The sequence below is a fragment of the Clytia hemisphaerica genome, unplaced genomic scaffold (assembly GCF_902728285.1).
Source record: "Clytia hemisphaerica strain Z4C2 unplaced genomic scaffold, Clytia hemisphaerica genome assembly, whole genome shotgun sequence".
NCBI lineage: Eukaryota > Metazoa > Cnidaria > Hydrozoa > Leptothecata > Clytiidae > Clytia > Clytia hemisphaerica.
Genome location: NW_027103761.1, coordinates 538,338 through 556,720, shown reverse-complemented (window position 1 = coordinate 556,720; position 18,383 = coordinate 538,338). Strand labels below are relative to the sequence as shown.

The 18,383-nt window shown below is 33.9% G+C and overlaps 1 protein-coding gene across 1 annotated transcript in view; it reads left to right on the top strand.

Annotated features, from left to right (window-relative positions):
- LOC136805639 (ion channel TACAN-like) overlaps window positions 1-18,222 on the top strand; it is a 23,377-nt gene extending 5,155 nt beyond the window's left edge. Inside the window, exons 2-13 of the mRNA XM_067062216.1 lie at window positions 4,034-4,155; window positions 4,249-4,368; window positions 5,752-5,805; window positions 6,192-6,290; window positions 6,641-6,730; window positions 7,523-7,588; window positions 7,777-7,838; window positions 8,726-8,818; window positions 12,397-12,461; window positions 13,133-13,201; window positions 13,778-13,933; window positions 17,457-18,222. Coding sequence (XP_066918317.1) covers window positions 4,034-4,155; window positions 4,249-4,368; window positions 5,752-5,805; window positions 6,192-6,290; window positions 6,641-6,730; window positions 7,523-7,588; window positions 7,777-7,838; window positions 8,726-8,818; window positions 12,397-12,461; window positions 13,133-13,201; window positions 13,778-13,888 — 951 coding nt within the window. The 3' untranslated portion in view covers window positions 13,889-13,933; window positions 17,457-18,222. The remainder of the gene's footprint in view (window positions 1-4,033; window positions 4,156-4,248; window positions 4,369-5,751; window positions 5,806-6,191; window positions 6,291-6,640; window positions 6,731-7,522; window positions 7,589-7,776; window positions 7,839-8,725; window positions 8,819-12,396; window positions 12,462-13,132; window positions 13,202-13,777; window positions 13,934-17,456) is intronic.
- The last annotated feature ends 161 nt before the right edge of the window (window positions 18,223-18,383 follow it).

Sequence of the window (18,383 nt, the reverse complement as noted above, 5' to 3'; positions counted from 1 at the left end):
GACAATTCGTTTAAAACTCAGCCTCCTAAATATTTGGGGTAGGTAAAATATGTACAAAGAAATTCATACTTTTCCAACCCGGCGAATCTTTAAAAAAGAAGCGAACAATAAAGTATAATTACCCTTTCCAAATAAACCTCTTTGGTGGCGAGTGTAGTCTACTCTGACGTAATTGTAAAATTTATGTGATGGGAGGTTTGACATAGTAATGTAATGTTGTTTGGGGAATTATGAAGTTCTCTGGAATTTCGATTGCATTTATTTCAAGTTGATTTTTTATGACTTCTAATGGTACTTTTTCTAACGAGTTTGATTACTCTGTTCTCACACTTATGTCTTTTTTTTTCGAGTCCTTTTTCGTGATTGCTTTTATTTATATTTTTAAAGACAGGTAAGAAGGCATATTGATGTAACTGAGTTTGTTCTACCTTGGATTATAACTGAAAATATCTTCAAAAAAACCTTCGCCCGCTATCAGCTGCGCTGTAATCTTTGCCCGCTTCAATTCTTAGATAATGAATAAGAGAGGTGCGCTTAGCTAAGCCGTGCTCGCGGGCGATAAATTTATGTTTACTTATCTTGTATATTTTAGTGGTATTTATCCAATGAAAAGGATGTTGACAAAATATGCACGGCGCTGACAAAATATGCACGGCATTGATTATGACATCATTAAATATGTCAATGTCAATTCAACGCCCGCAAAAAAAGATCAAATTTAATATTTGTTTCCTATCTAGATTATATTAATGTAGAATACGGTAAATTTTCACGAAAAATATTTCGCGATGGCGGTACGCCCAATCGCGCCCACGGGAAAGTTCCAATTTTTAGTTATCGGGAAATCGGGGAAACCGGTTCACCACGTGGATAAAAAACGTACGCAATGAAACCTGACAGAAGGTTTTCAACCAGATTTATTCAGATAAAGCTATTATAAGAGGTTCATTACTTGTGGATTTTAAAACCTACATAAGCAAAAACGAAAGTTGTTGTGAAGGAAAGAGTAAACGCAAGACAGAAGGTTTGTTGTGTTGATCAGGTATGTTTTTATTCTATCCGAACTAATGTTAAAAAAGACCAAAGAGGTCCTGACTGAAGGTGATTGAATTTAAAAAACAAACGCACTGCAAAAAAGAGTGGATTTTCCGACGCATTTTGCCAAAATATACATGGATGTACGTCAGGGGGGGGGGGGTCGTAGTAAAATCTCAGACATATATGAGTAGTAAAAGGATTTTTACAAATTTTTACAAATTTTTACATACCACCACCCAGACTCTTGGAAGAGGTATTTTACTACTGTACCCTGTAAAAGTTTTTGGGACAATTTGTCATGGAGACCACCTATTTTTTGGTTGCTTTTCGGACTGATTTTGCAAAAAAAACTAAAAAATTATTATTTCTGTGACACATTTTTCACGTAGTGCAAAAATTAATGTTTTGCCCTTAGAATTAAAGTCTTTTTTATATTGACAACAAATTTTGAGAACTTTTTGTTTGCAGCAAACAACTTTCCAACAGAAAATTTTTTCAAATTATAAAAATTTTCAGATTTTTTCAGAAAAGTCATCCAAAAAATTAAAAGAATTATACAAAAAATAGCTAAAATTTGCTACTTTTACCAGTTTTAACTACCCAGGTAGTAAAATTTTTTCAACATTTAACACATAGATACCACCCTTTTTAGTATTTAACTACCCTAGGTAGTAAATTTTTTTTCTCGATTTTTCGTCACACCACCACCGTAGTAAATGTCATTATGTCTGAGATTTTACTACCGACCCCCCCCCCTGTGTACGTGGGGTAGCTAATGAAAATTTTCTGGAATAGCCCAATGACCCCTGTAAACAACATTCAACAACACCCTCATAAAAATAAAAAACTAACAAAAATTCCTTGTTAAAAATCCAAACTCAAACCCCCCTGGGGAAAAGCTTGTCAATTCCCTTATGGTTTAATGTGTAATGAAAATTGATATAGGACAAAAATAAAAAAATACTGTGTTTCCCGAAACCGGCCAGGCATGGCCGGGAATAGTGTCAGGACCTGCAGGCGACCTGGTAGGGCTGGGTATGGGTGTGGTTTGGATGTGGTTACATATCAGATTGGCTAGGAATTGGGTTGTTATCAGTTAGGGTTGGAGCTCAAAAAAGCACTCTTTTTGGGATTTTCTCTTAATATAGTCTGGTCTGTAGTTTGTAATAAATAGCCATCAGAAACTTTTCCTGGTATGAATCCGTGGTGCAGTGGATAAGGCATTGGATTTCCATACGAGGGAACTTTGCATTTGGTGGGTTCGAATCCCACCGGTGGCGGTCTTTTGGTTTATCATTCAGTCAGTTAGAAAACATAGAAAATGACTCACATAGAACCAGGAAGTCAGAAAAACTACAAACAAGAGACTGGAAAGTGCGAAATAAGTCCAGATATGTCTTTCATCTTTGTGAAGAAGCCACAACCTCTACTGTGAGTGGTCCTAAATCCGACATCCCTGCCTAAATCCGGCCCCCCCCCCAAATAACTGCTATGAAAAAAAATTCAATGTGTACAAACATTCCCTCTCCAAGTTGAACAATAAACTATTGCAATAACTCTCGAAATTAAACATCTAACAAGATGACTATAATGTCAAGATTTCAATTATTAATGTGATCATAAAGTGTGAGTTGTAAAAATAATGACATTATTATTTTGAATCGCTTGCTCGTGTTTAAAACATTAACAATTTTATAATAAAAAATTATGTTTTGTATTAAGAAGCAATTATTGTTATTTGTTTCAATTGGTTCAGTGTATCAAATCTCTCAGTTTAGTTAACACTTTGGTATCTTCATTTCGTCACAGGGAAAAGTTTGTTTTTATTTTAGTTTGCATCTTTGAAAGACCTCATCGGATTTAAGCAGGGCTGTCAGATTTAGGACCACTCACGGTATGGTTCATCATAAAGAAAATCGAGTTTACCGTTCAAACTATCAAACTTTGTTTGGTTTGATATTTCCTTTTGTAAATCAAGTTTCTTTTGTTAGTAGTTGATACATATTAGTATTCAGGGCTCACTTCGAACTGTTTGTACATAAAAGTTATCTTTAAAATTTTTTTTCGGCGGGTCGCATGAGAGCTTTTTTCCTTCACCCACGTTCCGGAAACACTACATTTTTTTATTTTTGCCTAGGTGGTGGATGACAGGAATTTTCAGATAAAAAAGGCCTTCTGCTGAAATCCAGTCAATTTTTAAAAGTGATAAGGAAGTTTTGCTCAACTTTTTATTCAAACCCTTGGAAATTCTATAGAATTTGTCAAAAATTTCAAAATAGTATTGGAATTTCCTGATTTTTTCTTCAAAAAATTTATTTTGTCTTGAGTTTCATTTACAGTACTTTCATAAAAAACACTCAGCAAATATCCTATAAATGGCACAGTGCGTTAAAATCAAAGGGTGTGAAAATATCCTATTTTACAAGGTGTGTCAAAATAAAAGGCTGAAAATTAGAGGCACGAAAATAAAAGGCACGCCAAAATTAACTGAATCGTAGAAGGTACACTAAAAATATCTATACAGTAATCCTGATTAATTCACAAATAAGGATATATACACTTTGAAATATCCTTGAATAATTCAATTGTTGCACAATTCTCAAGGTCTAATAAGTGCATATTTTGAGTGGAAAAACGAAATATTTTGAGGGAAATTCCAAGATGACAACGAAAGGTAAATAACTGGCTTTAAAGTATAATATTTACAAGTAGAAGTAGTAAATTCTAAATAAATTATTTTTTGAAAATAATACCAGTCATGGTCTGTCTTCATCCCATTGATCTTGCTGCCAATTTTGCTCAAATCTCTGAAAAGGTAACATCGTTGAATGTTTGAAAAAATCAAACATTCCAAGTAGTTGCCATCATAGTCAAAACCATGACATTAACAATCCAAATATCTAGGATGATTATTACCAGCTGTCTATGGTAATTTTTTTTATGAGAAAATGAACGTGTAGGGCACCTACCATCAAAGTTTCCGAATTGTTTTCAGGACAATGAATATACCAAGCTGATGACATTGATGCAGGATTACCATCGCGCGCAGACGTCCCTCAAGAAACAAGTGGATATGCAAGTGAAAAATATGAAAGCCTTTGCTATATCTTTACAAAGGTACATTACAATTTTCTTAATAAACTGGTTTCTACAAAAACACACCTATCTCAATTTCAAAGCGATGATTTTTATTAAAACACACTCTTTCAGGATAGGGAATCAAGATAAAACTGGCAAAAACAAGGAGAAATTGCTGGAATTGAGGAAGAGAATGACCAACAAAAGTAGAGTTTTTGACGAATTTCATCAAGGTCTTCCAAAAACTGCTGGGTAAGAAATCCAACATATGTGTTCCTGCAAGCAATTTGGAGCACACTGAAAATGGGCCGGTCCTTAAAAAGCCAAACTTTTGGCCGATATGGACCAGTCTGGACCGTTTCTGGCTGAAAACTTCCGGTCTGAAAACAAACAAGTAAATCTTTTTCGTATGGACGGTATTTTTTTGTTTACATTTTTGAGTCCCTAAAAACTTTCAAATCTTTTTGTAAAGTGTTCCAATAAACTCCAGAGAACGTTCAAATGTTTTGAAAATTGCTTGATCAAATTAAAAAAAAAATTTCCAATGTTTTGAAAAGTCTCTGACTCTGAAATCAAAACAAAAGCAAAAAGAAAAGTACCACGACAGAAGCAAGAAGGTGGAAGTATTTTCATTTTTATGTTTTCACGAGAGTGAAAACCATCACGAGAATAATTTTTCATGAGCTAAAAGATAAGATTATAAAGTATCAAAATTACTGTATTATTGGAATATCAGCAAAGGAAAAGGCAAGTAACAGTTTCTTTTTCAGAAATTGTGCTTTACTAGCTGTGTAAGAAAAATGTAACGAAGAAAAATATTGACATACAATTTTTAACAGGGGAGATGTATGTAGATGATACAGGGATGTCTAAATAAACTAACGAAGGGACACAGTGCAATTTTTTTCTAAGGAGGATTTCTAACAATCTTTTCTAAGTGACTAAGTGAGTCAAGGTTATGAGATACAGGGGAATATGCCATTTACGAAGAAAAAACTGTTTGAAAACAATTTTGCTTATAATCAGTATTTTAGCTTCCATAAAACGTTCTGGACTGGTTCGTATCGGCCTGGGCCGGTCCATATTGGCCTAGACCGGTATTACATTGGTTGAACATTGGCCTGACAAAACCGGACCTGGCTGTTATTGGCCGATCCAGACCAGACTTGGCCGATCCAGACCGAACTTGGCCAATCCAGACCGGACTTGGCCAATCCAGACCAGACTTGGCCAATCCAGACCAGACTTGGCCAATCCAGACCGGACTTGGCCGATCCAGAGCGGACTTGGCCGATCCAGACCAGAGTTGGCCGATTCAGACCGGACTTGGTCGATTCGAACCAGACCTGACCAAACTAGGCCGATTTGGGTGGTAGAATTACTTGGTCGATCCTAGCTGATCTTGAATGTGCTCTAAATTGCTTGCAGTAACACACATTTTTTTATTATTTACATTGCAAGATGTTGTAAAAAGAGCCAACTAACAACTATCATTAACGGTATGTTCAGAAACAACTCGGGGCCATCTGAGACACCAATCAAATATCTGCAATTGTTTTCGTAAGAAAGGATGACAGTGTAGATTATTAAGTTTGGTTCAGTTGTTGTTTAATCAATTTATTTTTCTATTTTTAGATGGTTTTTGAAAGCATGTATTGGAGAAATCAATGTGTCGTTATTCTGGGACAAGTATGACAAATTTTACTTTTATGCTTTCAAGTTAAATTTTAGAAAGCTATTGCTTCAATTAAATTTAAAGAATATGCTACTGTTAGAAATACTAAAATTTGTTTGGCTTTAAAGTTTGATTGTCCAAGGAAGAGAATTTTTTATTCATGTTCAGAGGAGGTAGGCCTGTTCCTTTCCATAGGCTATTTCACAGTCGAAATGAATCATGGGTAATCAGGACGAATTGTGCCTCCATAGCAGCTTTTTGTTGGCTAGACGCAAAAATTTTCAGAACTTTTCCAAACTTTGTACCAACAGTAAGTCGTCATTAGCACAAAGTGGTCCTTATTATCCATTACGCTTTGCAACTGTGAAATGGCCTATTGCTAAATTTTCCACCATTTCAGACAACATTATAAGGAGGTGTACGAGAAGTTCAAGTTGAAAATGATGATCATAGCAATGATGATTGGCATCATCAATCTGATTATCATGCCCCAAGCAAGGTATGTTCATTCAAACCTTTCAAGAGAACTGATATCTTCCAAAGTATCAAAGCAAGAAGTTATTCTATCCTAAAAGAAAATGGAGCTTTGGTGTTTCTAAACAAATTTCGTGTTTCACATTGAGAAAGTGTCTACTTCTTATCTTATCTTTAAAACAAAGTTAAAATGTACGGGTATTTTTACATTTTATAAACTGTTAGTCGTTATTATACACAAAATACAAAGAGGAATGAATACGTCGGGGAGGTACAGTCACTTTTGGTCAGGGTTGTGGATGGTAAGTAGGCACTTTCTCCCCCTCGTTTCTTCAGGTATTTTAACTAATTCTTCTCATTTTCTTCCATTTTTAGATTTTTTGATGCAATTTTTCATGGAATATTAGTGTGGTATTACAGTTCTCTAACCTTGCAAGAACAGATTTTGCGAGCTAATGGTTCAAGGTTAGACTGATAAAAATCATTTTCTTTAAAAAAACTGCCTTTTTGCTTTGGCTAACTACTTTTAGACATACAAACTTTCACAAGCAGAAACTTCCTGATTTTTGTGAATCTTAGCCCTATTCACGAAAGTGAAATGTCTTTGAAAAATTCATGAAATGAACATTCGAAAGCTTATGCTTGTGAAAAATTCTCTATCTATCTATCTATTTATTAAGTGGCATAAGGCGTGAGCCCATAATCGCCACATATAAAATCTAAAATTTAAAATAAATAATATTGTCATTATCTACAAGTTTTATTAAAATTAAGGAAAAATATATGGCTATGGTAATTAATAATGAAGTTGAAAAATGAATTTTTAATATGCTAAGTAAAAATTTTTATTAATAAACGAAATAAGTAGGAAAATAGAAAATCTGTAAAACTTCTAACTTCAAATTAAATGTAAGATTTATGGCACTTTTTAGCCTGTCAAAAGATGAAAGTTTCAATCCAATTCAAGAATTATTTGTCACCCTAACTCAATTTTCTTTGTAAAAAACTTAATCTGTATGTCTGATTTTTGCAGGTTTCTGTTAGATTTTGCCAAAGTAAATGTGGTAAATTTTGCAACTATTGATCTCTCAAAAGCTTGTACGCCTAAAGTAGTGAATTTGGAGGAGCTGATCAATATAAAAAAGGCCTTAAACATTTCTTTGAGGTGCTTGTGTCTTGTCTAGTTTAAATGAATGACTAGAAAATAAAAGATTGGAAACATTTCAAAAATGATAGTTCTCATATTTTTTACTATAGGATTAAAGGGTGGTATGTGACTCATCACTATCTCTCCATTCTGGTGTCTGGCTTTCTTCTAATTTGGTGAGTATATTATGCTTATTTTATTCATTTTGCTTTAATGAAAACTCTAATTGTTTTGCTTATAAGGCAGCAAGGAATTCTCTTTTCTTCTTAATTGTGAACATATATGAACATAGAATGCACCATCATCACCACAACATTATAAATGTAAAGAGTTATTAGATTCACATCTTTTTTTGTTCATTTAGGCCAAAAAGCGTCACATATAACTTGTTCCGATCACAATTTTATTATTTCGTCATATATTTGAGTAAGCACATAGTTTTATTTTAATGGGACTAAAAATGGTGGGGTTGAGTTCATCTGCAAATTTATCAGATTTAGTTGGGAATTAATTTCGTGGATGATACTGTCTGCCTCTTTGCTGCTAAAATTGTGCAAGATGGTTATGAAATCGGGGGGGGGGGGTACTACCACAGGGTACTAACCCTGATTTTCAGGAAGATTTGTGTAGGTACCACCACCCTCCTTTCAGTACCTGGGACTTACTTGCTTTAAGGAAAAAAGGGACCCCACCCCCTACTTAGTAGTCAGCTACCCTAGAATATAGGTAAATTACCCAAAAAAGATGCCTTGGAATACCTAGCAGTCAATTTAACCTCGCCAACATTCTTACTTCAAATTGAAAACCAGGAAAACGAAAAATATCTTCACAGACGCATTAGTAGGGTTGAATCTGCATACATACTTATACGGTCATCGACGTTCTCTTCACTTCTCAATCGTTCTGAAGACGTTCACAAGTTTTGAATAAAGCCCACCCATCTCTTCTCCACGTTCACCATATCAACTTGTCTGTACACAGACCCAGTATCGATTAATTTCAAAATTCATTACCGTAAAAAGGGTCTGTTGTCATTGTCTTTTCTCATTTGAGATTTTTCAAACTGGCCGTTGCGATGGAGTGTTGGTGAGAGAGGGGAGATGATGAGAGAAGTGTTGCTATTTATAAATCATACTTCATCGCAGAGATCTCCGTACGGGAATATTTTTATCAAACAGAAAATGCGCACAGAGTGTGCTACGAAGCGATAAACGTGAGATACACTCTGGTACATTAATATCCACCCATCTTTTCTCTACGTTCGCTATATCACCAGAAACCTAATTATTCATAATCATTAATACCTTTTTCAGGTTTTGTGCAGATGTTGCAATACTACTACCAGCAAGGAATGTTGTACAAGTTGAGAGCGTTAGGCCATGGTAAACAAATGGACCTGACAGGAGGTGCGGTTCTACTTATTTTCTTTCTAACAATAGACCTTATCAGAGTTTTTAATTTTTCTAAAAAAGCTTTGCATTGTGGAATTGTTTCGGAAGTATTACAATAGAATTCCCTCGAGGAATTCCTAAGAGATTTCTATTGTAATACTCCCGAAACAATCCCACAATGCATCGCTTTTTTAGAAAAATCAAAAACTCCGATAAGATCTATTGAGTTGGTACTTTGTCTGCTTCAGTAATTTTATTGGGATTTTAAAGAAAAGAATGTTTACTCCCTGTTGAGGAGGCTTAGGAGGTCCATTGTTTTGTGACATATATTATCTTTCTTAGAACTGTACAGGGTGCACCAAGAAAAAGTATACAACTTTGTCAAGATATTGTGAACTTCAGGATTTAAATTTTTTGTTCATTCTTTTTTTATCGTATAGAGAGGATGCTCTAACTTGAATTTTGAGCTATCATATATCAAATTTGAAAAAGTAGTTCGAAAGCTATTTCCAAAAAACTGACTTTTTTCCATGTCGAAATTTCAGAATATCATTAAAAACAGCGAGCAAAGTTTTTTCTTGACACCCACCTTCTTTACGCATAAAAATACCAAAAAAATGCAACTGTTCATCAAAACCTGTTACGGAATTTAAGAATATGGTAAAATAAGCTAATCCCTTGTGGGATAATATTTTTGGAAAGGCTGAAAAAAATTTTTGGAAATCTCCAAGAGAGGTTTTGATGTTATGTGTGTGCTATGTGAGAAAACTTTTGAAAAAATAGATCAGCATTCCTCGGCTAGTTGCTGAAAGAACTTGGTTTGCATTGAGTTTGCTGGTGTTGGAAATGTTCATGACGTGCAAATAAGATGGAGAAACTGTTGGTAAAATATAAGATAAGAGAAAAAGGAATCAAAAAAACAATGAAATCGTGTTTTTGTCATTTTGTCTTATTTATAGCGTGATTGCTGTTTTTAATGATTTTTTGAAATTTCGACATGGAAAAAAAGCCAGTTTTTTGGAAATATCTTTCGAACTACTATTTCAAACTTAATGTATGGTAACTCAAAACTCAAGTTAGAGCATCCTCTATACAATAAAAAAAGAATAAACAAAAAATTTAAATCCTGAAGCTCACAATATCTCAACAGATATTGGTTAACAGGTTACTTTTTTTGGTGCACCCGGTATAAATCCAGAATTATAGCGCTCCAGGAATTATGGATTTTTTAAAGATAAAAAAAATACCACAGTATTTTAAATGAACCTTTCTTTTTTTCCCTAATACAAATACAAAGCTGCCATTTCAAACTTTGAACTAAAAGGCACAAAATCGTGAGAATATTGTCTCCCAAGAGTGGTATCCAGATTAGCCTAACCGCGAAATTTAATCCCCGCGTTAATTTATGGCATTAAAGTAATTGCACAGAACAGAAATTCCATTGTTTAAGTCATAAAATCTATAACTCGAAAATTACATATAAAAAAAGCTTTACTCTGAACAAGAAAATTTACTTAAAAAACTAAAATTATCTGATAAATCAGAATCAGAGGAATGTAAAGAGATGGAAAAACAGCTTCTTCAGAACAATAGACAAACGGCTCATCATATACCAGGTCCTTTGCCCTTAAGGGAGTTTGTTTCAAGCTATTGGATTTCTTTTGTTGTTGCTTTAAAAAAGTTGTATAATTAGCGTGGTATGACGAAATTCTTTTGTTTCAGGTCAAATTATGCGGAAAATTTAGGAGCTTATTTTTTGGGGAGACCTCTTTTATACCAAAAGATACTTATATTTTCTTGCTCAGAATTTTCTAGCGATTCTAATGATAAAACGGCATCATGGCCGCATAATTAGATTAAAAGCTAAAGTGCACGAAAAAAAGAAATCAAATCTGTCTTTGATGAATTTCTATCAAATGTTTTAGAAATAGTTTGGTATCATGGTGATGAGAATTTTTCAGACTACAAGTTAGTGTAAAATTTGTTACTGGATACTGAAAGTTTAAAAAGTAATGGATCAAAAACGAAAAACATAAAACCACTTTTATAAACACAGCATATAAAAACCAGCCCTCTTCGCATGGCGAGCCGTTTTTTTCTGAATTTTTTGTAACGACCAATTCAATAGACACGATCAGAACACTTCGGGTAATCAGAGAAGCACTTTTTCTATTCTATCCCATTTCTCTGGATAAAATCGATAAAAATTTCACTGCCATGGCTTTGCAAACAAAATCGAGGCTACTTTTGATTTATAGGGGTCCTAAGCGAATATTTTAGGTTATATACAGTATGTGGCCCCCAAAACGTTGATCAAATTTAAAATTTCTCTCAAATCTAGAGGAAAAGAGATTTTACCAAAATTTTGCTGCATGAAAAACTTTAACATCTCTACTTTATTTCCCGGAAGTTCTTTTTCAAAATTTTCCATTTCAACAATATTATTTTTCGATCGCTTAAAGATAGGTAGCTTTCTTCTAATGGCCCCCAAAACGGAGGTTTGCAATTTTAGCGATTTCTCGAGATATCTTTAAGATTTGAATACAAAATTTTGACCATAGTTTGGAAATGTGATTTAGAGGGTTTTGGGTATAAATTAGTTTTACATGTAAAATTTATGATTTTTATGAAGTATTTCAAGATTTTCGATATTGCAAAGTCCAAACTGAAAATTTAGAAATTTTCAAAATGACAATTTTGATTTAACAACGTCTTAATCAAGTTTCTGAAAACAAATCTCTTTTGAAAATAGTTCCATTCATGTATGGAATAAGCTGTGAAATTTTTAGAAAAAAAGCTTAACTGAAACTGAAAATATTAAGCTTTAAAGATATTTTTCTCCAATATTTTGAAAAAATTGACAGAATTTGCCGTTTTTGCTGATTCAGCGAAAAAATTCATATATAATGTTAATTTTTTGTTATAAATTATTAAGTCAAGCTGATAGGAATGGAATTCCAATATTTTTTGCTGTTTCTCATATTTAGAATTTTCGGTTTTATCAATGCTGATTCTAGGGCTCCAAATACTGGTTAACCTTTAAGATGCTATATCCTTTACCCAGCCTCTAAAGTCACAGATGTATCTGTATTTTCTGAACGGCATTTGGTGTAGAAAGTTTCTTATACCCCATTTTCATAACTTATTTTCAATATCCAAGGAGCTAGAGTGAGTTATATGCAATTTTTATCTAATTTTGGTGTTAAAATATTTCCTTCAGACGCAAATATGTTATTTTGAATCTGTCTCAAACCAGCAAAAACATGCTCATTTTTAAGTATAACCATCATTCTTTCAAAATAAACAAAAATCGTTTAATTCTGATAAATCTACAAGTCAGAATCTTCATTTTAATGACGACCTCCGTTTTGGGGGCTGTCTCCGTTTTGGGGGCCATATACTGTAATAAATTGAATGATTTTCTGTTTGTGTAATGAAACACTTTTTTCTAGCCAAAGAAGAAAATGATAAACTAATATGAATTTGATAAGTTAATGGTGGACAGTTTCAACTTTTTACTGACAGGTGTGTCATATGAAGAATTCATTTTACCTCTTAAACTATTTGAAAAAAAAATCATGTTTCATTTCTAGATGGATTACGCAGCTCAGCGATGAAAGGATTGGGTTTCCTTCTACCATTTTTGGTGGTGGGCTATGTAAGTTTAAATATTCCCAGTGTTGTTATTTTTATATGTATTGTATAAGGTTTGCGAAGCGATCCAGACTCCACCTCCATTCGCAAGTTGCTAACAAAATAAGAGACACTCTAAGAATCCATAAAGAGACAGTGTTGTAAGCCTTAACTAACGCCCACACAAACCACGGCGCCCAATACATCCGCTTCGCCCGCCCAACGCTCAAAACCTTATGCTTTCAAGGCATAAAAATGCTATAATTAATAGTTTTTATTTCGATTTCGAAGCATTGCAGATTTTAAAATTTTTAAAGAATTTTTTGCGAGTATAAACTTTCGCGAATTGCCTCTTTAAAAATATTCATATATCTTACTTTTGCGAAAAAGGCAAAAGTTTTACGCCTAAAGTAGTGGTTTGTTGATTTCCAGATAAAGTAATCAAGTAACGAATAAAAAGATTTGAACCTTATCATTAAAGTGTTCCTGTTTCATATCAGACACATATTTCATATCAGGACAGTGTCTGCCTATTGTTACATTATGCTGATATAAGCAAAAAATGTTTTTCTGATCAATTAGTGTCAATCCTAAAGCTTGTGAATTTAAAATTGATGAGCATAAAAGCAAAGGATATCACTCTTATTTAAAAACAAAACCTTTAAATAGGATTTTTTTTGCCTCTCATTTTTGTAGGCTTTCCAAGTGTACAACGCAATCACTCTATACTATTTGAGTTACCACCCAGAATGTCACGAATGGCAGGTAAAAATCTAATGTTTGACCAAAAAAATGCCTATAGGTAGTTTCCCCTGTATTGTACTATATGACCTATATTGGTTTGTCAACATATGAAGAAAGGCTGTTATAAAGAATCTTATAAGCTTTTGAATTTGTTTTGCTTTTGGTCAGAAAAATCAAATCGGTTTTTCGAAAAAGTGCAATCCTCACTGCAGTCTTCTAAAAAATAATGAAAGGGGCTGTTCCAGAAAATGTTTGTACATGGAGGGATGGAGGATATAATGTCCGGGAAGTAGTGTAAAATCTACAGAATTTGTCTTGTCCGGGAGGTGAACTAGCTCTGTTTGGAGGGAATTTTGCTCTGATTGAGGGTAATTTTGAATGTCCAAGGGGTTAACTGATGCGCTTGTCCGGGGGCTTAAACCTGTTGTCCGGCGGGTGTCAAAAGTCCGAGGGTGTGGTAAATTTCCGAAAAATGTTATATCCTCCACCCCCCCCCCTCAATTCAATTTTTTTCTGACAGTTATTCTTTAAAACTTTATTGAATATTTAGAAGACCTGTTTAAGTAAACTTTGTCTCGTGGAAATTGTCTTTTTTAGGTATTGGCATCTGCAGTGTTGTTTTTCTTCATCGCTTGTGGTAATGTTTGGACATTGATGATTGTGTTACGTCAAAAGATGGGTGGTGAAGTACGGTTACCCTGTGGATGAACGGTGATGGTGAATGTGAAGGAAGCGAAAGGGACCTTTCTCTCCGTAAGCTCTTTTATACTGTACGTGGCCATGGTTTCGTGCACTTCCCCCTGATTGAAATGTTATATAAAATTGACCCACAAGTTCCCTACTTATGAGCTTTTAAAGTCAAAATTCACTTTTCGGAAAGAGCGAAATTACGTCAAAAAAGAGGTATCAAATTGTTTTATTATCAATCAATCAAGCAAGGTCGTTAAATCGTTAGAAAAGAGCATGTTAGATATTTTTATTCAATTTTAAAATTTTTTTAGATTCTTTACTTTTACAAAATTTATTAACAAGTTATTCGTTTAGAAAAGAACCACCACCATACACTTTCTAGCATATTCCAGGCAAACCCACACTCTCTGTTCTTTCATAAGACGCGACATTTTCATAAAGAAGGCAAATTTTGCCTATTTGCAAAATATTTTTGATAAAAATATTTACAATAAATTTATATATATCTACTTCGTTGTTAATTTATTATTTTATAAACTTTAATTAACTACAACACTAATCAACGAGGTCGTAAAACATCAGCACACTCGAAAAACACAATGTTAAAGATAAAGAAAACAATTATAATTTGATACCTCATTTTTGACGTGTTTTTGCACTTTCCGATAATTGAATTTTGACTTTAAAAGCTCATAAATGAAGAACCACTGAATTTAAAAAGTAATAGCTCAAAGTTTAAGTTAGAAAAAAAAGATTGAGTTTATATTACTTTTATTTCAGACTCTAGCCAATGAAAACCGTCCGAACTTTTTTGTTGGGTCACCCGGTACTTTTTAGGTACGTCGTTCCTTTTGAAAAAAAAAAAACTGGAGAGTAATGACGCAATGGGTCTTTTATTTTCAAGGATTTCAAAATTGAGACTTTGAGATGAAAACCTTAAAAGGGTATAAATTTTCGTAGAATTTAATTTCGCGGTTCACAGCTCAAAGTTCGGAAGTTTCGCGGAATTTAATTTTGCGGTTGAGAGGATTTTTTGTTCATAATATGGCCTTTTTTGCCCTAAAAAGAACAATTTTATGATTGATTTTTTAAATCATGAGAATATTCGTGTTTCGCGGAATTTAATTTCGCGGGTTTGTCGAAAAACCGCGAAATTGAATTCCGCGAAAATGTCTTTCCCTTAAGGTACATTCTTGAGAATTTACAGTATAAAACTTTTGGAGGTAGCTTTAACCACCTCACACTAAAACAACTTTGGGGTAAAAAGTACCTACTACCTGGAGGTCCTATAAATTAACCTTTTGTTCGTTCGTCCGTCCGTCCGTCTGTTACCAGCTTTTCTCGAGATTGGCTCATTAGTTTTTTCTGATTTTTGGCACAATGATGCAAAATGGCAATGCCCAAAATGTGACGGAGCCCGATTTTCGAAAAAAATTCATTTCCGGCCGAATATGCCGGAAAACCCGTTTTTTTTGCATTTTCTCGAGATTTCATCATTAGTTTTTTCAGATTTTTTGCACAAAGATGCGTATTAGTAATGCCCAAAACATCCGAGGTTTGCGTCCGACTTTTGAAAAAAATTCTTTTCCGGCCGAAAATGCCGTTTTTATAGATTTTCATTTGATTTTTTTGTTCAAGTACCCAATTTTCAATAAAATTGATTTTTGCACCCGGAGTTTCTTTAAAAACCAACTGAACAGCTGTTTTTTTTTTGCCGGAAAAAACTGTTTTTCTTGAATCTCTCGAGCTGTGGTTGATTTTTGAAGATTTTCTTTGGATTTTTTTGTTCAAGTATAATATATGATTCAATTGTCAATAAAATTGACTTTTGCACCCAGAATTTTTTTAAATCACCTGAACAGCTGTTTTTTTGCCGGAAAAAATAGTTTTTCTTGAATTTCTCGAGCTGTAGTCGATTTTTGCAGATTTTCATTGGATTCAATTGTCAATAAACTTGATTTTTGCACCCGGAATTTTTTTTAAAATCACCTGAACAGCTGTTTTTTTTGCCGGAAAAATGGTTTTTCTTGAATCGTTCAAGCTGTAGTTAATTTCTTTTCGTGAAATTTTGCACACTGATGCGAAATGACAATACCTTAAATGTGATAGAGCCCGATTTTTGAAGAAATTTAATGCGTTTTGTATTTTCACTAGAGCTATATTTTCTGATTGATTGTTGTCATTTTTCTCCTTATTTCTATGTAACTTTCATCATCAGGTAGCTCAAATCAGTATCCAGCCAGCTTGTTGTACATTGACTTGTCTCCTAACTTCTTTTGGCTGTTTTAAAACAACCTCAAATTATGACATGTTGGTTTAAAACTGTTTGTATATAAACCACTTCGTTTTATTAACACATTGTTAGGACATTTTAGCACCCATGGACACTCTGAAGGTTATTGTTTTCTTAATTAAATGTTCCTCAGTTTTGTCTAAACACAAACTTTAAGATGACCTGACCTTTCTCTTGACGACGAACATTTCACCTTTTAATCTTGTTTTTGTTGTTGGACCTACCCCGGTGGAGGTCCTATAAATTAACCTCTGTTCGTTAGTTAGTTCGTTAGTACGTTAGTTACCAACTTTTCTCGAGATTGACTCATTCAATTTTTCTGATTTTTTGCACAAAGGTGCATTACTATAAACCCTCGAATGTGACGGAGCCCGATTTTCGAAAAAAAAATTTTCCGGCCGGTAGAACCGGAAATGTCCCGAAAAAAGCGGTTTTTTGAGATTTTCTCGAGATTTTATCATTAGTTCTTTGCGATTTTTTGCACATAGATGCACATTAGTACTGCCGAAAAGGTGTCGAAAACCGTTTGTCAAAAAAAAAATTTTTCCGGTCTGTAGAACCGGAAATGTGCCGGAAATCGTCGTTTTTTTCACATTTCCGTCACATTTTTTTCAACTTATTTAATTGTTTCTTTACAGAAAAATGTTCTTTATGATGATGCCCAAAACTTAGCATTGTTTGATTTCCAAAAAAATCATCCTTTGAATCCGGAACTCCTTAAAAATCGCCGGAACAGGCGAAAACCGGCGTAAAACGTTTTACTTCAGTTTTAATTTTCTCTGAATGATTGATTAAAGTGTCGATATTATTTTTCTTTCACCGTTAAACATCGATGCGTTTCTTAATTGCTTTCTCCGTTCCAATAGATATATAAATCGAAATTTAAAATTATACATTACTTCCATTAAATTCTAATTATTCGTTTTATAAATAGGTAGGTCCATTAAAGTATTACTTGTTTTTTTCAAAATTATTTTTGATTAGTTTCTATCTCCAAAAGTAACATTTCCTTCAGTCATTCTTGGCTTATGGGCCCATTTTATTAAATGCGAGATCTTCGGTCACACCAACAACAAACCTTCGTATATTTAGAGACCTGCAACCATACAATTTTCCTTATAAAGGGCCCCCCCTATAAACATTTGCTGCCGTGCCTGAATTATTATCTTTTCTCTCCTTTTGTAGCCAACAACAACCCTCTGACTTGTAAACCTTCGTATATTTTGAGACCTCCAACCGTACAATTTCCCCCTTACATTTGCCTAAATTATTATCTTTTTTCTCCTTTTATAGCCACGCTGCTATTGACGAGACTGATCGTAGAAATGGAAAGGACATTGATAATGACATGATAATTATGAAGGTGATTGAAAATAATAGCGTGTAATACACAGATACTATTGCGCAAATGGGTGTTGTTATCTCGTCCCAAGATCCACAACGATTCTAGAACTTTGATGAAGTGTCTTTTGAAAGAATGATTGGGCTCTTCCAGAAAATGTCCGTACATGGGGAGGGTGGAGGATATAGTGTCCGGGGGGTAGTAAAAAATCTACAAAATTTGCCTTGTCAAGGGGGGGGGGGTAAACTTGCTCTATTTGGGGGTAATTTTCCTTTGTTTGAGGGTAATTTTGATTGTACATGATGTCAACTAATGCTTTTCCGGGAGGTTGAACCTAATGTCCGGGGGTCGAAAGTCACAACGTCCGGGGGGGGGGTAAATTTGCAAATAATGTTAAATTCTCCACGCCCCCCCCCCATATTCAAATTTTTTTCTGGAAAAGCCCATTGACTTAAATGATTTTAAATGTCCTCCTCTTAAAAATTTAATATGATTCATGATGCAATGAAAACAGACAGAATTATGGTCACTACACAAGTTTCCGTTGGAACATTCTTGTAGTATTCAAAAATTGTATACAGACAAAATGAGATGAGATATTTGACTAATTTATAATGTATACTGTTCTTTTATTTAGTTATGTTACTTTAATCATATTTTTATCCGCAAAATAGCTATTTTTACCTGTACAAATATTCGTCTTTTTGCTCGATGGAACTGACATATTATTTTTATGGGAAGTGACTACCTACAATCATGGACAAAATATTTGAGACAAAGGGTATTTCCCGGCGAAATTTTAAACACCATAAATGATTTTTAAGCGCCTTAAACTACAGTTGGAAAGTAGAGTTTTAACTCTGAGTTTTGACACGAGA